The sequence below is a fragment of the Stomoxys calcitrans genome, chromosome 5 (genome assembly GCF_963082655.1).
Source record: "Stomoxys calcitrans chromosome 5, idStoCalc2.1, whole genome shotgun sequence".
NCBI lineage: Eukaryota > Metazoa > Arthropoda > Insecta > Diptera > Muscidae > Stomoxys > Stomoxys calcitrans.
In genome coordinates, this window is record NC_081556.1 from 158,448,686 (window position 1) to 158,468,711 (window position 20,026).

General features: G+C 36.8%; 1 protein-coding gene across 5 annotated transcripts in view; it reads right to left on the reverse strand.

Annotated features, from left to right (window-relative positions):
• LOC106095948 (uncharacterized) overlaps positions 1–7,507 on the reverse strand; it is a 66,163-nt gene extending 58,656 nt beyond the window's left edge. The window contains exons 1-2 of one of the 5 annotated variants that reach the window (XM_013263408.2): positions 7,347–7,507; positions 1,001–1,702 (exon numbers count right to left, since the gene is read on the reverse strand). In XM_013263408.2, the coding sequence (XP_013118862.2) occupies positions 1,001–1,046 (46 nt within the window). In that variant the 5' untranslated portion in view covers positions 1,047–1,702; positions 7,347–7,507. Of the gene's footprint in view, positions 1–1,000; positions 1,703–1,804; positions 2,294–6,968; positions 7,129–7,154 lie in introns of those variants that run through there. The other 4 variants (XM_013263407.2, XM_013263405.2, XM_013263409.2 and 1 more) reach the window with 4 other exon arrangements.
• Between the last annotated feature and the right edge of the window lie 12,519 nt (positions 7,508–20,026).

Consider the following 20,026-nt stretch of genomic DNA (forward strand, 5'->3'; position numbering starts at 1 on the left):
ATTTTGTCCGAAGTTTCGCCAGGATTTGAACACTGGCGTTCAGCGTCATAGGCGGACATAGGCTACAGTAGCACGATATCCACATTCACGGCGTGGTGTCCCCACCCTAAATATATATTAGAGAGTAAAAGAAGGCGCAGCGGAGCGGGCCCTGTCCAGCTAGTGTGCTATATAGGAAATCTGTCAAATAAAGCTATAAATGTGGGCTTGAACCCTAATTCTGGGTTTGGGAAAACTGTACTTCATTGGGCGCACCCCCGATTTTTTAATTTTTTGGACTTCTTCTAATTTTGACCCCAGGAACACGAATCTGAAGTCCGTTTTTGGGGCAAAGGCTCCTGGGCCTCCCTAGGGGCCAAAAACCCCTCCTTGGGGGGAAGTGGTTCAACCTAGGCATTATAGGTATCAAATGAAAGATATTGTCGAGTAGATTACGAATATGCAAAAACATGTCTAAAAATTGGATCCGGGGTCTTGAGAATTTTTAACCCAGGTAACATAGGCAAATAGGTATCAAATGAAAGTGTAGATTACGATAGATATGCAAAAAAAGAAAAAAAAGGAGTTTTTTTTTGTATTTGCGCTCTATAAAGCGCAGTTTTGCCCTGGGTTCTAACACAATTCAATTTGGACTAAAAGCGCCAACTGAAGCGCCATCTACTATAGAGTGACAGTATTGTGTGAGTAAAATACAATTTATCATAAGCCAATCGGCAAAGCTGATAGACAATGAAAGTTACGGGTAAAACATAAAGGCAGCTACTATGCTCGCTTATTGCGTTGAAAATCAATACGTTTTCGCGATTACTGTTTTCAGATAATAGATTTGGAAGCAAAAAAAAAAAACTTGCTGATTACCTTCAACAGGATATGACTTCTCATAACATTTTAATAAAATTATTACGTTAAGATTAATATTTTGCAGTGCTTCAAAAAAGTAATCGCGAAAACATGTCTTTTAAACGAACATAGTACCGGCCTTAACATGCATAAAACTTACCAAAGAAATCTTCCCAGGGCTCGAAATCATCGGATTCTAGATCCATGTTAAAAGGTTCAATGGCTGCTGATGGATGGGTATATATTGCTTTTGTCTGTTTGTCTTGAAATTATGGATCCTAGAGGTGCAAAAGACTTTGCTCAGCTTATAGGGATTTTAGTTGTAATTGTTTTGTGGTGGTTGTTGTAGTTGGAGTTTGAGTTGTTGCCAAACAAATGTAAATATTTAACATAATTATTGCTGGCTTTTATGCTCGTGGAATATTTTATTTCTTGAAACACTAATCACTGATATCCACTTTATTTATCTTTTGACATAAACATTCACTCACTCACTCACTCCCTTGCTCATTTACTTAGTGGCTGTTGATATTCCTGCCCGCTTGTGGGACACTGCTTCAAACAGCACAAAGAAACTGTCTTGCTTCGATTGATGGTTGGATAGTTGGGTGGATGGATGGATTGAAACTAGCGATAGGTCTTTGTTTTCACACCGAGCGAGGAAAGCGTTATCCAATATTGGCTGGCTGGCTGGATCACTCACTCACTCACTCGCTTGCTTGCTCACTGCTCACAAACTGCCACTTAAATCATGCATTTATTTTATTTATTTTCTTATTTATTTACTAATTTATCTGCGCTATTATTCACTGTTCTGGTGGTGTCCCTCGTTGCGCGTTGCGTTCGCTTTGACTGGGCTAAACTGGGGATGTAAAAATATTCTTTAGGAATCATTCTTTGCTTTCTTTGGTGGTTATCTGCGGCGAAACGATCACAGCTCTGAAGCAGAAAAATAAATACATACGATATTGTGCTCTACGTCTTGCCCCCAGGGCGAGCGAGTAACGTGGTTTTTCATTAACGTGTGTATATCCAGTCATCGATAAAGGCGGTACCCGATCTCGTTGCTGATATATTAAGTGCTGGCGTTGGACGTTTGTCGTGGTTGGGACAATTTCGTGGCTGTGGTTGAGAATGCCAATGACTAACTAAAGTATCTGCTCGCACCAGCTCAATTCTCATTCACTGAAACTTATCAATTGGTCAAATTTCTTGGCGATAAGATACAAAACTGGTACCTATGTACCTATGGGCCTTTGTACGTTATGTACGCAGCAATGTGTGTCTGCATGTAATATTGGAACAATTTGCACTCTATAATGTTTTTATTTTTTATATCTTATCGAAGTTGTCTTTGCCGCAATAACAACAAGAGCTGCAAACAAACCTTTTTCTTCAAAGACTAGACAAACACGGACTGTTGTCTGTTGTCTTTGCCAAGAGGGCCAAAAGATGACACGACATTGGCCTTCCCCTGTAACAGAGACCTTCATTAAAAGCCCATTCGTCTCTTGATGAGAGCCAGACATTCCATTGCCATTAAGAGTACGACTGCAGTGTTGTGGATAATTATCCAATAATAAACACTCTGCTGTGGGTGTCAAAAAACTTAGGTGGATAATTATAGAAATATTAGCCATGAAAATGTCATCACTGGATTTTGATAGCGTAATATTTTAGGACATCTCACAAACTATATTAAGGGTTTTTCTTTACAATTTAAATCACAAGAAGAACAAGTAAAAGCGTGTTAAGTTCGGCCAGGCCGATTCTTATATACCCTCCACCATGGATCACATTTGTCGAGTTCTTTTCCCGGCATCTCTTTTTAGGCAAACATATGATAAAAGTAAAGAATTGCTATGATGTAAATTGCAAATTTTGCCCATGAACATTCCACTAGGGAACAGGGGCAAAATTCTCACATATCAATGAGTGCAGTCCCACACAAGTTTAAGCTCAATGATAAGGTACCTCCTTTTATAGCCGAGTCCGAACGGCGTGCCGCAGTGCGACAACTCTTTGAAGGTGTTGCCAGTATTAGGAGGGGAAACCACCGGTGAAAAATTTTTTCTGATGGTCTCGCCAGGATTTTAACCCAGGCGTTCAGCGTCATAGGCGGACATGCTAACCTCTGCACTACGGTGGCGCAGAGGTTATCATAGCCAATTGCTATGATATTGGAGCTATTGTAATTGAACTGAATGTTGGAGACCATAGTAGAAGTCGTTGTGTAAAATTTCAACCAATTCGAATAAAAATTGCGCCCTTTAGGGGCTCAAGAAGTAAATTAGGGAGATTAGTGTATATGGGACCTGTATCAGGCTATAGACCGAGTCGGGCCATATTTGACACGTATGTTGAAGGTTATGAGAAAAGTCGTTGTACAGAATTTCAGCCAAATTGGATAATAATTGCGACCTCTAGACGCTCAAGAAGTCAAGATCCCAGATCGGTTTATATGGCAGCTATATCATGTTATGGACCAACTAAAACCATATTTGACACAGTTATTGGAAGTAATAACGAAACACATTTTGCAAAATTTCAGCCAAATGGGATGAGAATTGCGCCCTCTTGTGGCTCAAGAAGTCAAGATTCAAGATCGGTTTAAATGGCAGCTATATAAGATTATGGACTGATTTAAAACATACTTAGCACAGTTGTTGAAAGTCATAACAAAACACCTCATGCAAAATTTCAGCCAAATCGGATAAGAATTGCGCCCTCTAGTGGCTCAAGAAATCAAGATCCAGATCGATTCATATGGCAGCTGTATCAAAACATCGACCGATATAGCCCATTTACAATCCCAACCGACCTACATAAATAAAAAGTATTTGTGCAAAATTTCAAGCGGCTAGCTTTACTCCTTCGAAAGTTAGCGTGCTTTCGACAGACAGTCGGATGGACGACCAGAAGAATGCACAAGGCTAGATCGACTTAAAATGACATGACGATCAAGAACGGGGTCTCAAAGGAATATTTCGACGAGTTATAAACAGAATGACGAAAATAGTATACCCCCATCCTATGGTGGATGGTATAAAAAGCAAAGACAATTTTTAATTTACCAGCTATTGTTTAAAGAAATATCATTGGGACTGTTCTGCTTGTTGTCAACTATTGATAATGAAATATGAAAAACCCTTAAAATACGCTAATAACGATACCAACAGATAGTTGTAAATGTTGTAAAGATAGAAATGGCACTTATGTATGCGACTAGATCACAAATTAAAAAGTTGTTGAGTAAAGTTAGTTAGCTTTGTATGGAGGTATTCTAAACTCTTTATTGGGCAATGAGCAAAACAATAAACATATCTGCAAACACTGTCTATGGTTTTCAAATTAAAATTTTCTAGCTCACTAAAACGTTTCCAAAAATGCGTATTTCATCCATTTAACCAGAAATGAGCCTCATTGGTTATGACGACTATAAAAAGTTCGTAGAAAACGATAGAAAATTGTCACAAAGCACGAATTTTAAATTTCAACGATTTTCGGACGTGGTTCGTTTGTGAGTTTTTCGCGTGATGAAATGACAGAGTAAATAGAACACTCTTCATTTTCGAAGAAGACGTTTGGACCCAATTATCAACCAGTGCTGCCATTTTTGGTGTGTAGTTTTATGGCTGTGGTTATAATTATGGATAGCAGATTGACTTAAAGCTTGCCCATGACAATTCATTAAGGAACTGGAGCAAACTTCTTACATATCAATGAGTTATGTCCTATTCAAGTTTAAGCTCAGTGATGAGAAACCTCCTTTTAATGGCGGTACCTCCTTGGGGAGAACTTTTTACATGGCTTCTATGCATGTTATAGTACCTCAAAAATGACACCAGCATTAATGGGCATCAACCACTGCTGAAAAATTATAGGATGTTCTCACCAGGATTCGAACGCAGGCCTTCAGCGTCATAGGCGTACCGCAGTGCGACACCTCCTTGGGGAGAACTTTTTACATGGCTTCTATGCATGTTATAGTACCTCGCAAATGACACCAGCGTTAGTGGACATTAATCACTGCTGAAAAATTTTCGGATGTTCTCGCCAGGATTCGAACGCAGGCCTTCAGCGTCATAAGCGAACATGCCCACCTCTGCGCTACTGTGGCCTTTTCAACTCTACCAACTGTTTGAACAGAAAATAACTGCTATTCCATTTTCATCAGAGTTTCTGGTGTAACAACAAACATTTTTATGGTGTTACTAACAAATTTCTCTGAACATTTCATTTGTTAAACCTCTATCAATCAATGATGAGCTATATCCTTTGAGTTGAAGGAAAATCTTAATTATTTGAATTAACTCAATAACACATCATGTCATAACATCATGGCAACCCTTATCCTTATATTCTCAAATATGTTATTAACTTGTTTTGTTTATTTTGGTCTAAAGAGTCCATATTGAAATAATTTCCATCTACGGTTTATTGCGTTTAACTTTACGATGTGGCAATACAAGAAACAGAAGGAAATTAAATTTTCTTATTGTGTTAAGACTCAGCAGCGTTACTAACGAATGCGATATGCGAAAACGGACAGCTATGAACGACCCTAATTCTCAGAAAGCGAGTTACTCATGCAAAACTTTGGCAGACAATTAAACAAAAAAGAAACAAAACAGAACAGAAAAAAAACAGTGAAAACAAAACAAAACAGATAAAAATGGACAGACGGAATCGTTGGCACACGAACCGAATACGAAAATTAATTTCAATCAAATCCACTCAGAGTTACCAACTTGTCTTCACACACCGCCCCACCTTTACAATCAAGTATTTGCAATTTGTGTGCGAAAAAATTGCCATGCACCTCCATCGAAGAGGTGAGTGCTGCAGAGCGTGAGAGAAGAGAGTCATTGTTGTTGTAAGCTCAAATAAAGCGTTACCGGTTTGGAGTTTCTCTACCAAATTTGGTCAGTTAGATTTAAGATTTTTAAACTAAAACCGTTTGGAGTAACAATCAAAAGGTGTACGTTCCTTCGTTGCCCTTAAATATTATAAATATTTAAGGGCAATGAAGGGACGTAAGGGAAATAAAATCAAATAACATAAAAAAATAAATTATAATAAAATTATTAAAACATTACAGCAGAAATTTAAAATGTTCAAAAATTGAGGAAATATTAAATAAATAAAAAAATAATAATAAAATTATGAATAAACTGAGTAATTAAAAGTACATTTACGGCAATGATTTTATGATTACGGATTGGCCAAATACATATGTATTGTAATCAGGAACAGGCATGCACAAGTTTTACAGCACTTATAGGTACTCTTATTAATATATTTCAATCATGATAAAGGGATCTATGACAATTAAGTGTGAGATATAGTATAGGGCAAATGCGCACACTTGATTTGACCCCTATATTATAAGGCTTGAAAGATATAGAAAAACATTTAGTTCTTTTAGCAAGTTCCATAATAGTCTAAAATTGGTATGGGTCAAAAATAAATTTGTAAAACATTGATTTTAAAACTACACTGTGGTCGAATATATTCTCCTGTGGCAACACTGCTGCAATATTACCACTGAGGAGGATCCACTTACACACAAATGACAACAACAAAAACATGTATTGAATGCTTTTAGCCTTCTCAGCGAAAAAAAAGAGTTGTTTTACCTTACGCCCAAACCCAACTACAACTCTTCAACTACATACCTACTCGGTTACTTTCGGTAGTCACTATGTAATGGCATGGGACGATAAGTTGTTGTGTTCGTTCACATTGTTGTAGTTGTACATTTGTAATCAGTCGCGACAGATATGAGGAATATGAGAACTCAGAATTCAATTAAACAACATTTACAATTTTAGTTGAAAATGATTTCATTGTCTTACAACCTATTCAAACATCAGCATGCCACTTGTTTTGATTGCGCCGTGGGGGATGGGGAGGAATGGTGGAGAGGAGGCATAGGCATACTCTGTAACGCACAGATGCCCCGCACAAATGACGATCCAAAACAACAAACCCCACCAACACATCACTAACACACTGAATACACAACCACCGTCGCCGTTGCTTTACCTCTACACATACACACACACACACACACACTCGCTCACCCAGAGTTTGGGCAAACAACAAATCATATGAACTTGGCTCACTTTAAGAATAGAACAAACGCTTGTTGTTGCTGCTGTTGCTATCGTTGTTGTCATTTGGGTCGTATTGCGTAAACGAAGCTCCCCTTTTCCACTCCCTGGGATTTGCATCACTGAAGGTGCTTGGGGTGGGGGTTTAATTTAGGCTTCGTTTATGCACTTACTTCCCGTCTGGAGCCGTCAACCAACCATGTAACAGATCAATCGCTTTGAATACTGCTGCTCACTTCAGAAAACACCACACACAACACATTCCAAAGCGTCGTTTCCTTAGCTTTTTTTCCTTTCTTTTTTTTTATTTGTATGCTGTTGTAGCTTGGAATTTCTTTTATTCTATCATTTAAGGGGGGTCTTTTATAATGAAAATAATATGCACTTCACTTCTCAATTGTTGATTTTTTTTTTATTTTTGTTGTTGTGTTATTATTGTTATTTTCTTTTCTTAAAATTCAATTGACTTGGTTCGTGTGCCTAAGAGCATTTGTGATTTTATTATAGAAATAAACAAAACACATGCGTTCCGTACTTCATGTTCGCGCAACGTTTTTACTCCAACTGATGGAATGAGTTGCGATGAGATCGCACCGCCAGAGCGTATCTCCTCCGATGGTTAGAAACATGTTTATACCCTACACTACAACTGTGGCGCAGGGTATTATAACTTGGTGAATTTGTTTGTAACATACAAAAGGGGGAGCGATAGACACATTAATAAGTTTACCGATGGACTCAGAATCAGTTTCTGATTCGAGTTATATATGTCCCCGTCTCTGTCCATGTTAATTTGTGTGTGCAGGTAGCAATTTTTTTCGATCATCTTGAAATTTTGCACAGACTTCTTTTTTAGCCTAGAGACGAAGCCTATTGAAATCGGTTCAGATTTTAATGTTGCTCCGATATATATGTTCGTCCGATTTAAACTAATATTGCTCTAATATCGTCATTTGTCAACCGATTTTCAACTTTACACGAAGTTTTTCTTATGGTTCTCAACGTTGCTGTTGAATTTTATAGATATGGCTTCAGATTTAGATATAGCTTCTATATACAAATGTGACGCCCGATTTTCACTTGGAAAGCCTTTGGCAGCTCATTTTTCAACTGATCTTCTCAAAATTTTCCAATTCGCTTTCTTCTACAGCTATTACAAAAAATGAGGATCTTTGTCAAAATCGGATCAGATTTGAATATAGCTCCCATATATGTGTGTCCGATATGGAATAATATTGCAAAAATCTTAATCTCTCATGAGTTTTGGCACAAATAATTCCCTTATGACTCCCGGCAGTTGAGTTTCACAGCAATCGTTATACATTTAGCTCCCATATATATGTACATATAGGTCACCCGATTTTAATGTTGAGAAACTTTTTCAGCGTATTTCTTAACAGATTTTCTCAAAATGTTGCTCAATGTCGTTTTTATGACTTTTACTATGGGTGCCGATTTTGTTTCAAATGGTTGAGATTTAGATTGTTGAATCTCCCTTTTTTATTTGGGTGATCTATTAACTAATCTGGTGAATTTCGATTTTCCCTTTCACGGTCTTTGCAAACGAAATTATCAACTGATCTCTGCATTTTATACATCTATTTATTCTATGACTTGCACAACATGTAATTTGTAATGTAAAGTGGTGTAAGGTATCAAATGGTCGGCTTTGCCCGACTTTAGCCCGTCCATACTTGTTTGGTGTTTGTTTTATTTGTAGTGTTCGTTGTATTCCGTTGCACAAACAGAGAGCCGATATTTGCGCCCATGTGTATCCATATGTGTGCGATAGCTGCTCCCAAGTGCCTACTCATGGCTATATGATAATGACAGCAAAATGAATGTGTATCTTTGAGATATGCGAAAGAGGTAACCCCTACGAGAGAGGAGAACAAGAATAGGAGAGAGAATATAAACAATCGGTGATATTTGAGTTGCCACATTGAAAAAAATTGATTCCGAATACAGTGATTTACATGCATAATGGAAATATCCGAAAATCATAATGCAAGTCAATATGTTGTATTTGTGTTTATTTTTTATGATGATAAAATACTTGTGTTTGGCTTCATCCTATAAAGCTTTTGTCAATATCTTTTTAAACCCACCACCATAAAATGGGGATATACTAATCTAGTCATTCGGTTTGTATCACCTTGAAACATTCGTCTATGACCCCATAAATTATATACATTTTTAATCGTCTCAACGTTCTGTGTCGATCTAGCCATGTCCGTCCGTCCAACCGTCTGTCAAAATCACGATAGCGGTCGAACGCTTAAAGACAGCCGCTTGAAATTTTGCACAGATACTTCCTATTATTATAGGTCAATTGGGATTGCAAATAGGGCATATCGGTTTAGATTTAGATATAGCTCCCATATAAACCGACAAAAGTGTCATTAATATAAAAAATTTCATTAAAATTTTGTCTTTGGAAAACAAGTCATTAAAATTTTTCCGTAAGAAAAATATCTTTAACATTTTGTTTTAAAAATCAATCGTTAAAATTTTTTTCTTCAGAGAAAAGTTGTCTTTAGAACATAAAACTAATTTTGTTTTTAGAAAAAATTTTTTTGAAATTTTGTCTTTAGAAAAAATGTCATTGAAATTTTATCTTTAGAAAAAAATTTCATTGATATTTTGTCTTTAGAAAAAACTTCATTAAAATTTTCTTTTAGAAAAAATTTCATTGAAATTTTGTCTTTAAAAAAAACTTCATTGAAATTTTGTCTATAGAAAAAAAGTTTTTTGGGCGTCCCGGTAGCCTTTTTGGTAGCGTGCTTGGATTACCAGTGCAGGTGTTGTGGGTTCGATTCCCGCCAGAAGCCTTGGTCTGCCGCTACTGTGGTATCACAATGGACCTAAAATTGTCTAAGTGAGTCTGTAAAGGACTGCCACTCTTACTTAACCTAACCTTATCGTTAGAGAAAATTTTATAAAAAATTTTTCTTCAGGAAATTTTATAAAAATATCAGTAAAATTTTGCCTTTAGAAAAATATTAATCAAGTTTTTTCTTAAAAATTTTTCTTTGTCTTTCATTGAAATTTTATCTTCAAAAAATAGTTCGTTGAACAACACTTTCATAAAAATTGTCTAAAAATTTTGTATTAACAAAAAATTTCATTGAAATTATGTGTTTGCGAAAAATGTCAATGAATTTCTATGTTTGGACAAAATTTCTTTAAAATTCTGTTTCTCAGAACAAAATTCGTTTAACAACTTTTTTAGTAAAAATTTCAATTTTAGTTTTTCTATATTTAAAAACATTTTTAATTTTTTTTGTATCCGCATAAGTGCATTTTTTCATTTGAACCAATCGGGAACAGCCAACAATATAGATCAATAAGAATATCTATGAAAACATCATGGATGGCCTCATTAGTTCGAACTCTACCTCGATTTGTACTATGTGTGAAACGGACGGACAGATATAGCTAGCTTGACTTAAAATGTGTAGAATACATAAACTTTGTAGGGCGATGATAAATATTTGGAGGTGTTGCAAACGAAATGCATGTTTAAGGGCTCGGTTCCGGAGACAAGCAATTTTCCCGGAGTCGCTGTCGGTCCAAAATTGGTTGACCCCGTAGCCCACGTTCAAACTAATACAGACCCCAATGGGAGAAAGGTTGACTCTGCTAACCTTTTGTTGGCATTACAATGGGACTCTTAAAATAGAAGACTGTTGATACAACAGTTAAAGATGAATGTAGCTATATTATTCAATTGTACTTACGATGCCTACTAAACTGTGAAAATTACCGATCCGATCATCACTTAGGTCTTATGATCGAATTCCAACCAATGAGTTCTCTGAGCGTATTCCCTTGCATAATTATTATTGATCGCCTTGAACTATGGTAGTTTTTCACAATTGAAAACACATGTTTTGTAATTGATTGGCCAGCTGACTGGAAGATGCACTACAGAGATAATTCGTTGTTTAGTCGAACGGTTCATATGTGGAATCGACTTCCGGCGAATGTGTTTTCATCTGGCTATGACATCCAGGAATATAAAATATATATCAATCGAAACTAGTTGTCAATTTTCATCAAATTTTGTATATAATGCCAAAAGTATAATAAAGCTCAAAGATGGTTCAAATCTGATCATTATCTGATATAGCTTTTCTATAAATCGATCTCCCAATTACACTTCTTGAGTAAACACAGAGGCCAATTCTTTTCCGATTGCCCTTACATTTTGCACGTTGTATTCTATTATAACTTCAAACTTCTTCAAAGATCAGTTCAGATCCTAATGTGGCACCCTTAGAAACTGACATTTTATCCATAACAAGGATATCATATTCCTAATTTATGTTAAAATACCTTTGTGTTCAATATTGTTCTGATTAGCTCAAAATATACCTTTGCTAAAATGTTTGTATTATTGTGGTATATTTTCATGCTTTTATTTCGATAAGGTTTTTAATTTTTTGAGCTAAAATCATTTTTTTTTTAAGTTTTATGTGTTGCTTAATTTCATCTTGCGAAAACTCATTCATCTTGCCCGCAAATAATTGCATGATGCTTCGGTGTGTTGGCAACTCTGTTTGTTATATTGCGCCTAAAAATATGCTTTTATTTTCAGTTATTTGACAACCCTCTATAAACGTATCGCAAATCATCTACGTAAGCTGTAGTCCAAAATGTAACGGCTAAAAACTTTTAAATTAAATTGATTTAACTTTTGCATGACAAAGAGTTTAGTAAATGCAATATATTTCTAAAATATATTGTGTCTTTGGTATGTATTGAACAAAATCTTAAGTAAGGGTTACGAATTGGGTATTAGTATTAAAGTTTACGATTGAATTATTTTTTAAAAATATTACTGTTAACACTAAAGGATTAAAGCTTTCTTGAACATTAAAACTTTCTTGAACTATGTGCTTCAAATTTCCATAGATATTTCTTACTGACGAATGTTGTTGAAAGAAAGGCAAGAAATAATAGTTTTTGTGCAAAATCATTATGCTTGAGAATAAAACAAGTAAGAGCGTGCAAAGTTCGGCCGGGCCGAATCTTATATACGCTCCACCATGGACGCATTTGTCGAATGCTTTGCGCGGTATCTCTTTTTGGGCAAACAAAGAATAATGAGAAATTGTTATGCTATTGGAGATAAATCAAGTCATGGTTCGTTTCGGACCATAAGTAAAATTAATGTTCAGGACCAAAGTAGAAGTCATTGGTTAATATTTTAGACCATTCGGATAAGAATTGCGCCTTGTAGGGGCTCAAGGAGCATATTCGGGATATCGGTTTATATAGGAGCTGTATGAGGCTATAGATCGATTAAGACCATATCGGACACGTATGTTGAAGGTCATGGGAGAAGCCGTTGTAGAATCGGATAAGAATTACGCCCTCTAGAGGCTTTAAAAGTCAAGATTCCAGACGGGTTTATATGGCAGCTATATCCGGTTTCGTATTGATTTGAACCATATTTATCGCAGTTGTTGGAAGTCATAAAAAAATACTTCGTGGCAAATTTTAGCCAAATCGGTTAAGAATTGCTCCCTCTATTGGTTCAAGAAATAAAGATCCAAGAACGGTATATATGGCAGCTATATCAGGTTATAGACCGATTTGATCCATATTTTTCACAAGTATTGGAAGTCCTAACAAACAACTTTATGCAAAATTTCAGCCAAATCAGATAAGAATCGACCCCTCTTTTAGCTCAAGAAGTCAAGATTCCAGATCGGTTTATATGGTAGCTATATCAAATTATGAACCGGTTATTGGAAGTCATAACAAAACACCACGTGCAAAATTTCAGCCAAATCGGATGAGAATTTCGCCCTCTAGTGGTTGAAGAAGTCAAGACCAAAGATCGGTTTATATGACAGCTATGTCAGGTTATGAACCGATTTGAACCATACTTAGCACAGTTGTTTGAAGTGATACCAAAACACCACGTGCAAAATCTCAGTCAAATCGGATAGGAATTGCGGTCTCTAAATGCGCAAGAAGTCAAGACCCAAGATCAGTTTATATGGCTGCTATATCAAAACATGGAACGATTTGGCCCATTTGCAATCCCAAAAGACCTACACTAATAAGAAGAATTTGTGCAAAATTTCAATATATATACTTTATGGGGTCTTAGACGCATATTTCGAGGTGTTACAAACAGAATGACGAAATTAGTATACCTCCATCCTATGGTGGAGGGTATAAAAAGTCAAAACAACTCTTTTATGCCATATAAGTTTTGAATGAAACAAAAAAAAAAAAAACATTTTGTTGACCGACCGGGGGACTCGAACCTGGATTCGCAAGTCACGAATGGCATGTGAGTTTTGTGTTCTACATGGTAGTACGCCTATTTTAACAACCACCTCCACTAAAGGATATGTTGAAAGTAAACAAAATTTCAATAATTTTGTAAGTCTCTACTATTGTAGAGACTTACTTACTTCAACAAATAATGTCTTCGATTCAATGCTAAAATTCGTTGAGAATTGAAAGATTCAAATACAAATTTGGTAGCTGATTTTTTTCTAAGAGTTATTTTTTTTTTTTGTGTATAAGCATCGCATGGTTTTCGCTTCTGTAGCCTTTGCAAGTGCAATAATCAACCGATCACCTTCTCAAAATGTTGCACTACATTTTCTTTTATGACTACCACGAATTTTCGTCGGAATCGGACCGGAATTAAATATAGCAATATATTCGTCCGATTTTAACTAATACTGATAGTACTTCTCTAATTTCACTATAAGGGCCTTTGCAAACGCATTTTTAGAGATTTGTTAACCGATCCTGTCGAAATTTGGCACGAAAGTTTCTCTTATGACCCGTCTGATCACTGGTGAATTTCAAAGAAATCGGTTCAGATTAAGATTTAGCCATTATATATCTCCCGCCATTCACTTCAAGGGCCTTTGCAAGCACATTTATAAACCAATCTTCTTAAAATTTTCCATGGAGATTTCTCTATAACTTCCGCAAATTTTTTTATGGGAGTCATCATCCTATGGGTTTCCTTAATTTAATCACTTTGTTTATCTAAATCGTTATTTATATTCATTGATTTACTTTGTATTAACATGTTTAAAAAATATTTAAATGATCACTTGTTTTTTGGAGTTTAATGTCTAAGTCCCTTTGAAATGCAATTTTATGTTTACTGGAAATTTTATGTTTACTCATTTTCTCTCAACATTCCAATTTTTAAATTGTAACAGTCTATAGGGAAAATAAGGAACACCTTGTAAAAATCATCATTCTATGACTTGCGTCTACCCAAAAAAGAGCACATAATAGAAAAGCGGATATTGGGGAGCTTTGCCAATTGACAATCATAAGTCTAAACAAGTTATCGTCCGATTCGGACTATAATTGAGTAGAATGTTGGAGACAAAAGCAGAAGTCGAATAAAAAGAGCGTCCTTTAGGGGCTCAAGAAGTAAAATAGAGAGATCGGGAGATCGCATATGGGAACTATATCAGGCTACAGACCTATATAGACCAAAATTGACACGTATATTGAAGGCCATGAGAGAAGTCAATGAAGTCGTTGTTGTATTTCAACCAAATCGGATAATAATTGCGACCTCTAGAGGCTCAAGAAGTCAAGATCCCAGATTGGTTTATATGGCAGCTATATCAGGTAATGGACCAACTAAAACCATTTATGACACAGTTGTTGGAAGTCATAACAAACCACTTCTTGCAAAATTTTAGCCAAATCGGATAAGATTTGCGCTCTCTGGTGGCTCAAAAAGTCAAGATTCAAGATCGTTTTTATGGTAGCTATATCAGGTAGCCAAAATCGGTTAGAAATTGCGCCATCTAAAAGCTCAAGAAGTCAAGACCACAAATCGGTTCATATGATATCAATATCAGGATATGAACCGACTTAAACCACACTTAAGACACTTGTTGTAAATCATAACAAAACACCTCATGCAAAATGTTAGCCAAATCGGATAAGAATTGCGCCCTCTAGAGGCTCAAGAAGTCAAGATCCAAGATGGCAGCTATATCAAACCATGGACCGATATAGCGCATTTACAATCCAAACCGACCTACATTAATATGAAGTATTCGTGTAAAATTTCAAGCGGCTAGCTTTGCTCCTTCGAAAGATTGCGTGCTTTCGACAGACAGGCAGACAGATAGACGGACAAGGCAAGATCGACTTAAAGTGACATGACGATCAAGAACATATATACTTTATGGGGTCTCAGATGAATATTTCGAGGAGTTACAAACAGAATGACAAAATTAGTATACCCCCATCCTATGGTGGAGGGAATAATTAAACAATTATTAATCAAGAATAAATCGTAATAATTCTAGTCGATGGCTGATTTGAGGTTGGATCGTCTGTCCAAGCCTCCACCAATAAAAATCTATAAATAATAATATTTAGTGGCCGACTAGGACGTTTGCCTGGTTTTGACCCTGAATATTATACGAAGGTTGCCTTTTATATTTCGGGATTGGACAACCTTTGTGTTGCAATCTGCCAACTGACAGCTCTATCGTTAAGCCTGACATTTTTGAGGTTTTACGTAATCAAAACGTTTTCACATGCGAGCGCTATTTGTGCTGTTTACAGTAACTTAAATGATTCATCTCGCCCAAAAAATGGAATAAAATCGTGAACATTTTCTGCGATTATTTTTTTACAAATTTCGACGTGGATTAACTCAACTGAACTAAATTAAATTTTTGGCGATGAAACTTCATCAAGGGCCAGTGCTTATCGATGGTATTGTGCATTCTACCGAGCTCGTAGGTCACTCCAAGACGGATTTCACGAATGTTTTACAAAATCAGTTGTTATTCCACAAACCATTAATGCTGTGCGCCAACTGAAATTGCAAGATCGTCATGTGACCTATCGTGAGATTGAGACAACCTTAGGCATTAGTGGGACCAGCATACAGTTGGATCCCACACAATTTATCAATCGCTCAAAAAGGCTCGTGTCGATTAGTCGAAAGAAATGCTCCAAAAATACGAAACAACTGCATTTTTGAGCACTCAAAATATCAATTTGATGAATCATCTGCCGTATAGTCCTGCCTTGGCACCGAATGACTTCTTTTTATTGCCGTACGTTAAAAATAAAATGGAAGGTCAACATTTTTCGACACCTGAGCAAGCGGTTGATGCCTTCAGAATGCATGTTTTGGAGATAACTCAATCAGAGTATAGATCTTAAGGGGGAATATTTTGGAATATCTTAATGGGAAAATAATAAAACGATTTTTGATGATTAACATTTTTTTTGTGTTCTCTAATCCAGAAATTTATCCAATTTTCACCAGATTGTGGCGAAATGGAGTTTACATATACACCCGAGGTGGTGGGTATCCAAAGTTCGGCCTGGCCGAACTTTATGCCTTTTTATTGGTTTTACAATGGAAACATTGTCACATATTGGGAAAGTGAAACGGTCATGTTTGAAACCCTTTTGGCATAGAAACGTGTACCACAATGTTTGGTAAAATTGGGTAACTGCTGGGACTTGTTGCTTAGTTCACAAGGAAACTTTCTTTGCAAAAGGAAAACTGAAAATATTTTTCCCAACGAAATGGTAATTTTATGCTGAAAGTAAGACTAAAGCAAAAAACAAAAAATTCAGCAAAGACAACTCCTGTACATGTTTGTTTGCTGTATTGACCATGTGGGAGGAGTCGATTTGCATAAGGCAATACATCATTGATACCAGTTCCCAGACGAAAGTTTACAGTTTTTGGCTAAGGCCAAACGCTAGCTCAGGCTATTAACATTTCTCAAAGAAACCGAATTTATATCTTGCAAGCATTGTTGGTTTTTGTTTTTTTTTTTTATTTGATTTGAGATACACATCAGCTAAAGCGATATTTTGATGCGGAAAGCTTTGTGCATTTCTATAAAAGTGCAAGAGCGATTTAATTCCTGCATTTAGCCCAAAGGCTAAATGCAAATTTCAAACGGCTTAACTTTGTTGACCCACTTCCATGCGGATGGATTATTGATGAAGACATGCTGCTTGATGGATCATAGCCTCCATCTGTTCATGTTAAATTATTTTACTTCATTCATATGTACATATTTAATAAAATTGCATTCATAAACAATGTACAAATCAGAATGAAAAAAAAAAATCCGCCACAAAAAAACTGCATTAAGGAAGCTGAAGGTGATGGCTGCATTACTAGTAATGTGCGCCCACCAGCAATTGTCATTTAAAAGATAACACCATTTCTACAAAACTCAAACACATTGTATGTGTCTTAAAAATTGCCTTAAACAAGTAAGTTTGGGCAAAAGTCGGGCCTAGCCGACCTTTTGATAGCCTACTCCACATGTAGCATGCGTGCTAGCTAATTCACCGAAACTAATATTTGTTTAAAATTGAAACGAGGAATTTCAACCAAAATCAGAATATACTGCGGGAATCATAGAGGAAATCGCTATAGAAACTGATAGGTTTAGAAATGCGTTTGAAAAGGTCCTCCATATTGTCACACTGGGTCAAATAACCCATTTGACATATCTTCAGAAGGAAAAGCGCCACCTAGTCCTTAACGTCGGTCATATACGTAATCTACTCCCTAATACCTTTTATTTGAGTCCCATATAGCCATGGTCTGTTAATATACCCATTTAGGGATATTTGGGGGTGGGCGAACTCCCATTACTTAGACCTAATGTTTTATGCCATATTTGTAATCTGCCGCCTAATACTTTTCATTGGATTCCCATATTGACATGAACTTCGAATATATCTGTTTAGAGAAGTTTTGGGGTTTGGGGGTGGGGGCCGCTAGGTACTCGGACCCAAATACCATATTCGTTTTCTGGTCTCCAAGACCTTTCATTTGATACCATTGTTGGGCCCATTCGACCACTTTCGGATATGGGTGGCGTTTTTGGGGTAAGGGCGAGGGTCCGCCTCCCCCCGATATCTAAAAGTTATATACCCCATGTTTTCTTCCAGAAAAATGTACACAATCTATGAAAATTTTTAGAAAATGTGTTCAGCCAAGTATCATGTAGTCATAATGGGTATAATGGCGTTTTTGAGGGGCGGGGTGACCCCCTGTACTGCGATCTGATTTTGTATGCCAGGTTTAAAATCTACTCCCGAATACCTTTCATTTGAGCCCCATATTAAAATCAACTTCCAATATGTCTGGTTAGGAGAGTTTTGGGGTTGGGTTAAAATTGCAAATATTGCCCATGAACATTCCACTAAGGAACAGGGGCAAGCTTCTCACATATCAATGAGTGCAGTCCAATACAAGTTTCAAGCTCAATGATTAGGGGCTTCCTTTTTATAGCCGAGTCCGAACGGCGTGCCACACCACTTTGGAGAGAAGTTTTACATGGCACAGTAACTCACAAATGTTACCAGCATTAGTCTTGCCTGGATTCGAACCCAGGCGTTCAGCGTCATAGGCGGACATGCTAATCTCTGCGCTACGGTAACCTCCAGTGGCCCTTTCATTGGATACCTATATTGTCCCGATCGGTCCACTTTTGACTTTGGGTTGTGTTTTTGGCATAAGGGGGAGAGTCCGTCCCCTTCCGGTACCGAAAAATTATATAACCTATGTTTTCTTCCAGACCAACCTACACAATATGAGAAAATTTCGAGAAAATCGGTTCTGCCGTTTTTCAATCTATACGGACCAAACAAACCGAGTCCCATATATCCGTGATTGGCTAATGTGCCCGTTATGGGCGTTTTTGTGGGGGGTGTGGTGACCCCCTATACTTCGACATGAATTTGAATGCCAGATTCGTTATCTTATCCCGCATACTTTTCATTTGATTTTGGATGGTGTTGGAGGAGGGTGGTGTTTGATGACGGTGGAGGGTCCAACCCCTTCCGTTATCAATAAATTATAATGCCTATTCCTACTTCCTGACCATGTTCATAATCTACTCCCGAATACTTTTCAATTTAGTCTCATATTGTCATGATCGTATTTTAAGGGGTTTTGGGGCAGGGGCGGCCCCCCAGGTACTTGGACCCAACTTTTATTGTTAAATTCGTACTCCCCGAACTCATGAATACCTTTCATTTGAATCCCATATTGTCCCGATCGGTCCACTTTTATTTTTGGGTAGTACTTTTGGGATAAGGTGGAGGGCCCGCCCCCTCTCAATATCAAAAAATTATATAGCCTATGTGTCCTTCCCGATCAACCTACACAATCTGTGAAAATTTCAGGGTAACCGGTTCAGCCTTTTTTGAGTCTATACGCAAGAAACAAACAAACCGACAAACAAACAAACACAAATTAAATTTTATATATAAGAAGAAGAAGATTACAAAAGTGAATCCTAGTTAAACTTGTGTTGACAACCTGAAGTTTTCTTACAAACAACAAAATTAAAGAAATCAATTTTTGAACATTTTATGTGCTCGCCATGGCTAAGTGCGGCAAGTGCAAAATTGGCATTCGGGGGGATTCTAGTGTTAAATGTGACAGTGCATGTAACAAAGAATTCCATCCAACTATCAAATGTTGCGGTGTTGATAAATACAACTTGAATACTTTGGTTGAAAATAATAATATCAGATATGATGACTGTATACCATGGTTAAATGACTGTACACAATTTATACATAGCCTAGATAATTTAATGAGAGGCATACAAAACGAAGTCAAAATGAGTAAACAACAACTAATCGATTACGAAGAGAATCATTCATTATCCCCTAAATGCAATGAAGATGAGTTTATACAACTATAATATGCAATTGAAAAGACATACAAATCATACGATTTGGCAGAAATTTTGTACAAGGGCTTCTCTCATGACCTTCAACATGCGTGTCCAATATGGTCTGAATCGATCAAGAGCTTGATACAGTTCCCATATAAACCTATCTCCCGATTTTCCTTCTTGAGCCCCTACAAGGCGCAATTCTTATCCGAATGAACTGAAATATTACACAATGACTTCTATCATAGTCCGAAACGGACTATGACTTGATTTAGCTCCAATCGCATTACAGTTCTTAATCAATATTTTTTGTTTGCCTAAAAAGGGATACCGCGCATAGAGCTCGACAAATGCGATCCATGGTGGAGGGTATAT